This window comes from Eptatretus burgeri, chromosome 4 (assembly GCF_056783735.1).
Source record: "Eptatretus burgeri isolate ZD-2024b chromosome 4, Ebu_testis_v1, whole genome shotgun sequence".
Taxonomy (NCBI): domain Eukaryota; kingdom Metazoa; phylum Chordata; class Myxini; order Myxiniformes; family Myxinidae; genus Eptatretus; species Eptatretus burgeri.
The window spans coordinates 9,232,549-9,245,048 of record NC_140964.1 but is presented as its reverse complement, the minus strand read 5'-3'; the positions used below and the strand labels follow the sequence as shown (position 1 = coordinate 9,245,048).

General features: G+C 42.7%; 1 protein-coding gene across 1 annotated transcript in view; it reads right to left on the bottom strand.

Moving 5' to 3' along the window:
• The window catches only part of LOC147027443 (uncharacterized), a 123,837-nt gene that overhangs the window by 10,005 nt on the left and 101,332 nt on the right, over positions 1 to 12,500 (bottom strand). The window contains exons 14-17 of the mRNA XM_085876861.1: positions 11,360 to 11,463; positions 10,055 to 10,161; positions 8,459 to 8,546; positions 4,374 to 4,437 (exon numbers count right to left, since the gene is read on the bottom strand). Of these exons, the coding sequence (XP_085732987.1) occupies positions 4,374 to 4,437; positions 8,459 to 8,546; positions 10,055 to 10,161; positions 11,360 to 11,463 (363 nt within the window). The remainder of the gene's footprint in view (positions 1 to 4,373; positions 4,438 to 8,458; positions 8,547 to 10,054; positions 10,162 to 11,359; positions 11,464 to 12,500) is intronic.

Below are 12,500 nucleotides of genomic sequence, written 5' to 3'. Positions count from 1 at the left end.
TTTTTGAGTACCTTTGTGTACATAGTCCGACACCGACATAAACATAGCACTACACCTATGTAGGTGGAGGACTATGTCCAATGGAGATCAGGGATTGTTCGTCACACTCCACACATTTTGCTTTACCCGCCGATCACATCACGTACCTTCTGGTTGAATGGTTTGCATTCGCGGGAATAATCGTCTGTGTGGCAGACAGACAGTTGTTCTTTGTGGATTATGCGGTTTTACCGTGTGAGACAAAATTCCCGGTGATGCTCACCATACGTCAGGAGGTGTGTCTGATTAGAAATATATATATATATATATATATATATATATATATATATATATATATATATATATATATATATATATATATATATATATATATATATATATGAACATGAACAGTCACCTCACCTTTTACGTATGTTCTGTTTGCCCGTTTTTGGAATAATGCGTGCCTGTCCTTTACACCACTTTTTCATTTACGTTCACTAGTGTTTGGAATTACACAATTCGAGTGCGTCAGTAATACTGCGATTTAATTTTCACACTGAACAGCATGAAAATGTGTTTGTTATAACAGCTGATGTTGGCTGGATACATTGCCTCACTCACCCTCCCCTCCCTCAGTTAGTTTCTGGAAACCCTCCATCTTAGCTCGTGCGTGTATCCATATATGTATGTATCCATATATACATATATATATATATATCAGGTCAGGTATGGGAGCATGTGCCAGAACAGCGCGTCGCTGCGTCCACTTTCCGCCGGTACTCCAGGGGCCTCAGTCTGGCCTTCCCCCAGGCAGATGCCAGGCCCATCCCCATCTCCTTGAGATGCCGGTCAACCTGCTGCAACTACGAGGCACGTGGTCGCCCCATTGGCCACTTCCACTCACGAGACTCCCTCGCTGAGAGAATCTTGTGAGCAGGATCAGCGTCAGGAAAACGAGCCACATGTCCATACAGCCGCAACTGACGCTCACGGACTATGCAGGTAACAAATCTCATCCGAGTCTCTCTCAGCAACCGCTCGTTGGACACAAAATCTGACCAGCGATAGCCAAGGATTCTCCGAAGAGACCTGGTACCAAAGGAATTAAGTCTCCGTCTCAGATCCTTGGTCAGAGTCCAAGTCTCGCATCCATAGAGCAAGACTGGAAGCACCAAGGACCTGAAGACTCGGACTTTCATCCTCCCGCACAGGTAACGGCAGCGCCACACCCCATGATCCAGTGAATCCATGACTCCCCAGGCCCGACCCAGACGTCTATTGACCTCTGACTCACAGCCAGCAGAGACATGAATATCACTGCCAAGGAAAGTGAATCTCTCCACGAGCTCAACATTCTGACCACAAACAGGCACAGACAGGACAGCAGCATCCAAGATGTCATTGAAAGCCTGGATCTTAGTTTTGACCCAAGAAACCCGTAATCCCAGCGGCTCCGACTCCTCATTCAGCACCTCGACGGCTCCCAAAAGGATATCTAAAGTCTCCGCAAAGATGACTGCATCATCTGCGAAATCAAGGTCCGAGATCTTGACATTCCTAAACGATGCACCGCAGCTTAATCTTTGTGACATCCTCCCTAAAATCCAGTCCACACAAGTGCTGAAAGGTGTGGGGGCCAGTACACACCCCTGATGAACTCCAGTAACAACTGGAAATAAGTCAGAGATGGTACCACCACACTTCACAGCACTCTCAGTACCAGAGTGGAGTTCAGACATCAGATCGATCAGTTTTGGTGGCATGCAACGAAGACCAAGAATCCTCCAGAGGGCATCCCGATTCACTGAATCGAACGCTTTTCAGAGATCAACATAGGCTGCAAGCAGCCCCTGCCGAAACTCTCGTCTGCGTTCGGTGAGAACACGAAGAGCAAGGGTACGGTCAATCGTTGACCTCTTTGGTGTAAAGCCTGACTGCTCTGGACGGTGGTGCTCAAGCAGATGGTGGCGAACCCTATCAAGAATTATCCGAGCAAAGACCTTGCCCGGCACTGAGAGCAGCGTCACCCCTCGGTCGTTGTTGCAGTCTTGGCGATCACCCTTCCCTTTCCAGAGAGGGACAACAAGGCCCCACTTCCAATCAGTTGGGATGATGCCTGTGTTCCAGGCAGAGCACAAAACTGCATGCAACGACACGAGTGCAGCATTTCCACCAGCCTTGAGAAGTTCAGCATGGATGCCACAGATCCCTGGAGCTTTACCCTGTTTCAACCGGTTCACCGCAGCCCGTGTTTCCACAATCGAAGGTGGACCACAATTGATTGGAGGGTCAGCAACAGGGATTGTAACACCATTGACGTCCAACTCGACAGCTGGTGGATCAGCCTGGTACAACCGCTCAAAGTAACCGGCCCAGCGGGCCTTCACTTCAGACTCCTCTGTTAAGAGCCTACCACTCTCTGCTCTAACTGCAGTGCTCCGAGGGATGGGCTTGGATGAACGCAATGCGCGAATTCCCCTGAAAGCGGGACGAGAATCACCTGTCCACAGGTGATGCTCAACCCCCTCACAGATTCTTCGCACATAGGCCTCCTTGTCCACCCTTAGTGCACGTACAGTTTTACGCCTCAGCTCCCTGAGCAGTTCAGCTCTGCCATTCAGCCTGGCCCTGCGACTCTGGTCAATGGTATCCAGTGTCCCTTGAGAGACAAAATTCTTCTTTGCCCTGCGATGAGTTCCAAGACAACCACCGGCAACATCAAGGACGGTGGTCTTGAAGGTAATCCATAACTCTTCAGGACCCCCCAAAGCACCCAGACACCCCAAATGTCCACTCAGCCTGTTCGCAAACTCCTCAGCTACTCTCTCATCCTTGAGCTTGCCAACATCCAGCCGAGGCTGGGATGGTACCATTCTCCAGGATTTAAGGTGCAGCTTTAGAGTTGCTACAACAAGCCGGTGGTCAGTATTGAGGAACTGAGCACTCCAGTAGACCCTGCAGTTCTGGATCATCCTCCAGCGACCGTCAACGAGGACATGGTCAATCTCCTTTGCCACACCGCCAGCGTTGGACTACCAAGTACAGCGATGAGCTTGTGGGCGCTGAAACCATGAACCGGCCAGCCTAAGTCCGTGACTTCTTGCAAAGTCAAGGAACTTAGTGCTATTCTGATTCATAGTTCCTAACCCATGGGGACCAACACACGTCTCATAACCATCCCAATCAGTTCCAGTCGATGCATTGAAATCCCCCAAGACAAGAAGTGTATCTCGTCTGGGGCACTGATCAACCACAGACTCGAGCGTGGAGTAAAATGTGTCCTTCACGGTGAGGTCACTCGCCTCAGTCGGAGCATAGACAGAGACCAGGGAAATGACACCTAAGGAGTGACGAATCCTTAGTCTCATAATGCGCTCGTTGACCGGTGTTACCTCAATTATCATTGGGGTCAGCTTATTGGACACAGCGACAGCAACTCCTTGAGTATGGTAACCATCAGAGCGACCAGACCAATCGTAGGTGTAACCACCCACCATTATCTCGCCGCAATCCCGTCTCCGAACCTCAGAGAGTGCTGCAATACCGATGTCCAAACGCTTGAGCTCAGATGATAACAGAGACAGGTGATCATCCTCTCTTAGGGATAGGACATTCCAGGCACCCACCCGAAGGGACTGCCTCAGGTTAACCCAAGGAGACCGCTGTGTGGTGGACGACACCTCAGCACCACCCCGACACACTCTCCCGCAATCTGACCCAGGGAGGTTACCCCGTGGTTTCCCTCCTTTCATCAAAGATTGGGGGTCCCGAAGGCTTTGCCCCAATCCCGTCATACGGTGAGCTGCCCTGCGAAGGGAAGCTGCACAGGAGGTACTCCCACGGAGTGGGTTTTCAGATTTTTTTGCGTTTGTGTGTTTTGCGGAATGAAGGGTTTTACAGTGGCTGGAGTGCAAATCCTGCCACCAACCTCCTAATAAAAAATTAAAAAAGTAACCCAACTGCAGGAGGACGTCCGCAGACACAGTTGGGCACTAGATATGGATGGCCGTTGGCTCACAAGGAGCTCCTCCGCCCTTTGGCTGTTGTACATATATATATATATATATATATATATATATATATATATATATATATATATATATATATATATATATATATGTGTATGTATATGTATATATATATATATATATATATATATATATATATATATATATATATATATATGTGTATGTATATGTATATATATATATATATATATATATATATATATATATATATATATATATATATATATATATATATATATATATATATAACAAAAATGCAATCGTAAACACACGGACACACACAGAAGTAAAAATAATAATATAAAGATACAGAAACACAGGAATATAAATGTCAACCAGCAAAAAAGGAGGCACTGTACTTACTTGCTGTTGTTGCTGCTTCCTCACTATTTTTTCCACTCGTTACGTGGTTCTCCCAAAGCAGTTTCTGAGGTTAGTGGAGAAGATATGACACAAAACGTTACACAAGCCCATTTTGGGATCTGTTTTGTTGTGGTTTTTGCTTTTTGGGGTGTATTGTGTTGCAAACCATTCCCACCAAGGCATCGTCGGGTCATAACCAGGACTCCCGTGACCATGGAGAGCATAAGTTCGTTTGAGGATGGATTTTGGTGCTTTGGGGTATTTCGAAAAAAATGAGCTCCTATGCCCCTCCCAAAAGTGTGCGCTTACTCCACCAGAGGGCAAAATCCAAAATGGCCACTGGCGGCCATCTTGGAAATTACACAATTACCTAACTCGAGTAAAATAACTTACAGACATGAAATAAGTGTCGTTTCTTTTTACTAATTTAATGACTAGGATTCCATTTCAGTGGTTATTTTTTCATTTTGCGGTAATCTTTAACATGAAATTCAAGATCGCTGCCAACGGCCATATTGAATATTTGAATATGTCCCACCTTCCGAAATTTTGTAGCTTTTTACTATTATTGTAATTATGCTGTTTATTTTGTCACAGGATCATTGGATTTCTGCTAGCAAAAGACTACCGACTGCCACTACAACTGATCAGTCATCACATCGCATCCCAACTGTTGAGTAACAGAATTAACTGAGTTCAGACTAACATGTCTGAAGAATCAACCAGTAGCAAAAGTAGCAACCCTCCTCCTCAATGTGTGTTGCAATGTGGTGATCATATTGATCAGGAAGACTCATTTGATGGGATTTCCAGTGGAAAGTGGCAAAGCTTGCATGAAAAAGCAGCTAATTGGAGGGGGCTAGATAGGTTTGGCATGGTGTATGAGAGTGTCAACTGGGAAAAGGGACACAAAGGTCTTTACATGCACAAGGAATGTTACCTGTCTATTTCAAGCAAGAGAAAGCTCCAGCAAGTGAAAAGCGAAAATCTGCATATCGTGAACAAAGCAGGTAACCCCGACAGTTGCAGTTCTACAGGCAGTCTTTAAATACTGCGTTGGCCTTGTTTTGCCCTGACCTTTTCTGCTATTTGTGCTTGGAGAACAGTTCCTGCTTATTTCTTCACACTAGTTCCAGCTCACTATTTTATTTCGTTGAGTTTGTTGGTTTCAAGTTTTCTTTACACTTGCGCATTTTTATGCATTATTGGAGGTGCAAAATTTTGACAATTGAACTTCATTTGCTGTGTCTGCATTTGCCTCTTTGATCAACCCTGCTGTTTTATTGGGTTTGGATTTCCTTAAATGATTTTGTGTTTGCTCGTTGTTACCACCACACATGAACTCAATACCTTGTTGTTTTTTTTTCCTGTGTGTGCAGTGAATCTACGTCTGCGTCCGAGACCCCAAAATCTGCTGCTGCTGATCCCCTTCCAGCTCCTTCACCGAAACGTCTACGTTCGAGTATAGGGCATCTACATGATAAAAGCTTATGTGTTTGGTGCATGCGTCCACAAGACAAAAAGCATCCTGGACAGAAATTAAATACTTTGTATCTTCGAAATCAAGAAAAGGCTTGGAACGTGGTTAAACAGCATACAGTGTTACTCGACGACATGGACATGAGAGATCGCATTCTCACACTGATTGACGCCACACCTGACCCATTTGCAGCTGAGATACGATACCATCATCGCTGCTGGCTCAAGTACATCACCAACAATAAGATTAATGATGAAAGGAGTGAGCTGAATGATGAATGAGCTGCAAAAATGACCATAAAAATGAGTTAGAAACAACCTAGATCATATTTTCAGGTCTGATGATGACCTCAAAATGGGCAAGTAACACCTGGAATTAATTTGTAGTCAAAAAGATACTTCATAATTCATGCCTGTATGTTGATTTACTCAAGATTTATGTATTTCTTTTTAAAATTTCCAAGATGGCCACTGGTGGCCATTTTGGATTTCAGAGTGAAGATGACCTCCAAGTCGACAAGTTACACCTGGAATGAATTTCCCGCCATATAATTACTTGAAAACAATACCTTTATCGTCTTCCTACCTTTACTGGTTTGGAAGATGTGAAATATTCATATATTCAATATGGCTGTTGGTGGCCATCTTGGATTTCACATTGAAGATGACCACGAAATGAAAGAATAACCACTGGAATGGGCCACTAGTCATTGAATTAGTAAAAAAAATACTTATTTCATGTCTGCAAGTTATTTTACTCAAGAGTGATGTAATTGTGCAATTTCCAAGATGGCCACCAGTGGCCATTTTGGATTTTGCCCTCTGGTGGAGTGAGCCCACACTTTTGGGAGGGGCAGAGGAGCTCATTTTTTTCCAAATACCCCAAAGTACCAAAATCCATCCTCAAAATAACTTATGCTCTCCATGGTCACGGGAGTCCTGGATATGACCCAACTTGCATGACAATATCGAAACCAACAACATGATAAAGCAGCTGCACCTCTGGAGATTGACTTTCACACAAATAATCACATAAGGACCTTCAATGTCAGAGAAGGCATTAGGACCATCAAGCCTGTGCAATCCTGCCAATATTCATGGAACCCTCCATCACCACTGCTTCTTGGTTTGTCTGCAATTCTCATTTAAACTGAACCCCTTTGGGAACCCACTTAAAATGTTTAATTTGGTACTCTTTAATTCTCCAATGCAGTCTTTTGATTGGCACTTTTCTTCCAATAAATCTTCGATGAATCAAGTGGAGCAGACGTGTTGGTCGAATGCGAAGAAACATGAGGTGTGCAGTGAGGATTGGTTGATAACCAGCCTGACTATATTTAAGGAGAAGATTCCTTCCCATCCCATCACATTAGCCTCCAAACAAAGGATGACCAATGAAAGAAAACCGACATTTCAAATTTACTGCTTGATGAGCTTAAATTTCGGGCTTAAAAGACCAAGATTTACCTTTTAAAAGACTCGGCAAATAAAAGCTGTCCTGCAAAGTAGTTGGAAACCCAACAGGAACTTTGAGGGACCGCAGAGAGAAACACTCCTTAAATTATCAACATTTACCCTCGCCAAAGGAGAGAATACGGCATTTGGGTCCGTTGGTCTGTTTGTTTGTTTGTTTGTCCACACAGAACGTGTCAACAAAGGCTGAAAACACCACCTTGTGGTAGCAAGGAGTATGCTTCACTTTTGTCAACCGAGTCCCTCCATAAAGTATGCACTGTGCAAAACAGAATGTGAGCATGTCTACAAAGTATGTACTGCACAATTAGAATGTGAATATGTCCAGAAAGTGTGTGGAATTAGAATGTGAGTACGTCTATAAAGTGAGTATGTTGATAAAGTATGGACTGAACAATGAGAGTGTGAGTATGTCAACAAAGTATGCACTGTAAAACTAGAATGTCAGTGCGTCGGTAAAGTATGTACAATTAAAATGTGAGTAAGTCTATAAAATATGTACAATTGGAATGTGAGTACCTCCAGAAAGTATGTTCAATTAGAATGTGAGTACGTCGATAAAGTATGTAAATTTAGAATGTGAGTACGTCAATAAAGTATGGACAAGTAGAATGTGAGTACTTCGATGAAGTATGTACAACGAGAACGTGAGAGTATATCTTTAAAGTATGTACAATGAGAACGTGAGTACATCTATAAAGTATGTACAATGAGAACGTTAGTACATCTGTAAAGTATGTACAATGAGAACGTGAGTATGTCGATAAAGTATGTACTATAAAACCACACAAAACAAGTTTGGATGAGGGTATGCAATGTTTGCTAATTTTTGTTGTTAAAATGTTTTTGTCTCTTTCTTCAGAGCCAAATTCTGGGGTACCTATCCATAACCCTGATCACTGCAACCATCCACATGACGATGGCTGATGACCTTCACCCAAACACACAACCAATACCTCCCCTTTCCCACAACCATCACCACCAGTATCTCCCAATCATCACTGCTCTTTTTCCCCAACCACCACCTTACCACTTCCCCCAACCACCTTCTTCACCGAAAATTATTTAATAAATGAGATTTTCTTTTCAAGAGTAAAAAATAAAAACCTTGAGTTGTATTTGAAAAGTGTTACCTTTAAGTTGAACTTGGATCCAATTCTGTTGTTGTCCCAGGAACATTTTTCGCCTGTTACTCCATTTAATGTTTTCGAGTAAACAAACCTGGATGACACAAAGACAGACACAAAATACATAATGTGAAGGTGTATTTTTAAAGGGGTCACCATGTACCTCTCCGCACTGTGTATTCACTTGCATTCCAAGGAGAGGCATATCTTACACGGTTTAATTTTAAATTAGTTTATTTTGAGGACTTCACAATCAACCTGTGTCAACACCATCAAAATGACAATAAGTGAGTACCTCTCCAAAGGGAGGGTCAATCAGCTTTGATTTGATTGAAATTGCAGGTCCTGCTGTTGCCAGACACAGACCCACCAGACTCGGTGTTATATTGGAAAGAGCATGTGCTGAGTCTGGGAGGTTGGTGGATCAAAACCCAGTTGAGTCCGAGCTTGTTGTTCTCCTCTTTCCAATATAAGGGGTGACGTCCGATGGCCCCAAGCTTCTGCCCTGCCTTGATCACAATACTCCTTCACCTCTCTGTCTGTCCTCAATACTCTGTCCTCAGCCAACTCAGTCAATATAACAGTCTTCAAAAAAAGGTACGTGCTGATTCCTTGCTTGACGCTCAACAGTTTAAAAGTGATGGAGCATGGACAAACAACCATAGGTCGGCAAACATTGCACAGGCTTGATGGCCTCCAGACCTCCTCCATAATTTCCTTGCAAGGGAATTTATATTCTGTTACTGAGATTATAAAAATCTCAAAGAAGTAATGCTGTTTTCAGGGGTTAACACAATGTTTTTTCATTATATTCTCCAATTAGTACCAGCGCCTCTCAGCTTTGTATGTATCTTACTCCTCTGTAAGCGTGAGTGCTCTCTCTCAGAACGCTCGAGACGAGACACTCGCAAGCCGCTCGTTTCCGTTCCAGACACTCCTGAACCTCCTCATATTCCTTTTCACTCACGAGTTCTCCTTCGATATATTTGTTTTTTAATCTCATAAGTTAGAAACTTAAAATATCGCATAAATTAGGTTGTTTTTCTTAACAGACTTAATTTTGTAAATGTAAATTTTGAAATCACAGAATATCAATTATTATCAGCATAATCATGGAAGAATCTTACTGAGAGGCTCGATGAGCTGAGAAAACCTTCCATCAAAAAGCGTCTGTTGTGGAAGTTACACTTTTGACCTTTCTTCGCATCTTTGAAGTACGAATGGATTTTTTTTACATCACATGAGTACCTGCACACCAGTTATGTGAACCCGTGGCTAAAGAACCAAAAGGCAGTTTTCTGGTACACAATGGCCCTTTTCAATTCATGATGTAGGATCAGTAACATTTTGAAGTGCACGCTCACAGATAGAATTGCCAGCTTAAAGTTGTCTTCCGAAAAATGGTAGTTGAGTTCATGATTTGGGATCCTGTCTGGTCACCTCTGAATTCACTGTATTTTATCTCTAATGTGCCTGTTTAACCAAATTAAATGAGTTACACTCATTACCACCTGAGATAGCAACATTCGGTTTATCCAAATCAATGTATAAACAAAAAACACAACTTATCAAAACAACAACTTCAATTTCTCAACACCTCACCGAGCTCTGAAGGTCGTGCTTTTCCAAACTGCACTGGTACAGAGAGCATCAGCCGTTATCAAAGGTCGGGGCCAAAGATGCAAAAGGCGGTAGTTTGAGTTGATCATCTAAGGAAGAGAGAAGGAGGTGTTAGATGGAAAATGGAGGCAGACGACAAGTAAAATTAAGGTAAAAAGCTCGCACCTCCAAAACATGGTGGTGCCTTGTCAAGTCTGTCTCTTGAATATGCTCCCCCTCAATCCATTCCCTCATTCAAAATGGCACAATATATATCTCCATCTCTATGTCTCTGTATTTCTATATCTCCACATCCATATATATATATATATATATATATATATATATATATATATATATATATATATATATATATATATATATATATATATATATATATATATATATATACATACCCTTCTCTGTCTCTCTGTCTCTCTCTCCAAAAGGACTGTACTGCAAACTATCCCATCTACTTTCTCAACAACCTTCTCAAAGAACTTCAGTCATTCAAACTCCTGGGTTTCAGTCAAGGGCTTTCGTGGGCAAACCACATTTGAAAGTTGGCCTCCAAAGCCAGCTCCTGACTGGGCATACTCTGTCAAACAAAGTCCTTCCTCAGCACACCTGAACTCCTATCCACCTCCAAGACTCTATCCTCTGGGCAGGCACCCCTGCCTCTTACCTTGCTCAACTTGATGCCATTTCAACCAAGGCTTTCAAGATCATTGGAATCTCTTGCAATGAAGCTGAGTCGATGGACCTCTCACTTCGGCATCGCCGACAGGTCGGTGGTCTCTGTCTTCTTCCACCTCCTTTCTGGTCTTGGACCCTCTGCCCTCTCTGTGTTTTGTCACCCACTCTCCAAGTATCTACAGGACACACAAGCTCCACCTTGTGGACCTTGTGAAACTCCCTCTTTTGGAAACTGTCAAAATCCAGAATTACTGCTCACCTCCACTCATTTACCTCTCTTTTTTTCCATTTTTGGAACCAACTTTCACATTCTCTTTGATCTTATTCTTTCATCCAGGTCCTCAAGAGAGCTGTTCTCCCCTTGCGTTTTCCCTTGCCCCACATTGTTTCCTGTATTTTTTTCTCACTTTTCCCTGCTGTTGGTATTTCGAACTTCTCCTTCTGCTGTTCCTTTTGTGATGTTGCATCCTGATTCATTCTGTGTTCTATCTCTTCCACAAGCCTTGACTATGTATACCAAAAAAAGTATTAAAAGATTGATGATGGAGTGGAGAAAAACGTGCCGAATAATTCACACATCGATTTATGAAATGCAAGTGAAAAACATCCCACCTTACGAGTCCTGGAGGGTTTTTGATGGACTTTTTGAAACAAAGATGAGTTTTCATAAGGTGTGTGCAGAAAAGCCAACGTCTCTGTTTGCTCAACTTCCATTTCTAAACGTGCCATTGGGGGATAAAAGCATTTTCATGATTTAAAATCAAAGGTTTTCTCAAATTCAACAGCACATACATTATGTCATTCAATCAGCAAACCAAATACAGATCTCTTGCATGCATGTCTTCTTGGTCTTGTGTTTAAAAGTAAATTAATAAAACACATGATATTTGAATCTGGGGTCACAGAATCATGATACAAGTGTAAAAGCTTGGCTGCATCATTTTCTGGGGGTACAGCTGTGCTGCTGATGTAATGCACCTGCTTCCAGCATACTGGTACTCATTTTGCCAACTTTGGAAGGATGATAGGCTGAGTCAACCCCATTTTGTGTTAATTCAACAGCCAAATTGGAGATTGAATTCAAGACCCAAAGATCTATAAGCCAACCACTTTACCCATGAAGCCAACACCAGGTCCATCTGAGAGGATGTAGGGATAGTTTGCCAAAATCTATGCAAGCACGGTCAAAATAGTCACAATAAATTATGATGTGGAACCATCCCGAAATCCTTCCTTGCACCATTAACCATACACATAGAGGTGTGATTGGCCATCGGCCAATCGTGTTGCCAAGGAACCACCACTGCACCCACCAGGCTAATTGACAGATGCTCCACCCACCACTCCTGGACCTTCATTGTCCTCCACATCAGTATGTCGTTATGCTTATTTTGTGGAATCTTTCCAAGTTAGGAAAACCTCAAGTCTCGACGAATCATGGACCTTCCCACTGTAAAATGTGGTCGATTCATGTTTAAACAAAGTATTGAGCTGAAATTAATTTTGAGTTCGGAAGTCTGAACAGAAAAATAAGAACTAAAAAGCATCCCGAAATGAAAAGCCCATCCCCGTGCACTGAGTACACAAAATAAACTTAAACTCAAAATAAATGGGAAGACAAAGTACTTGAAATCAACTCCAAGGCCAACAAAATAAGCAAAAAAAAAGGAGACGAGAAAGGAGGGGTGAAGTGAAAGGAGAGAGCCAGTGAAGGGAGAGAAGAGGGGAGAGAGGAGGATACATTCAACATCTA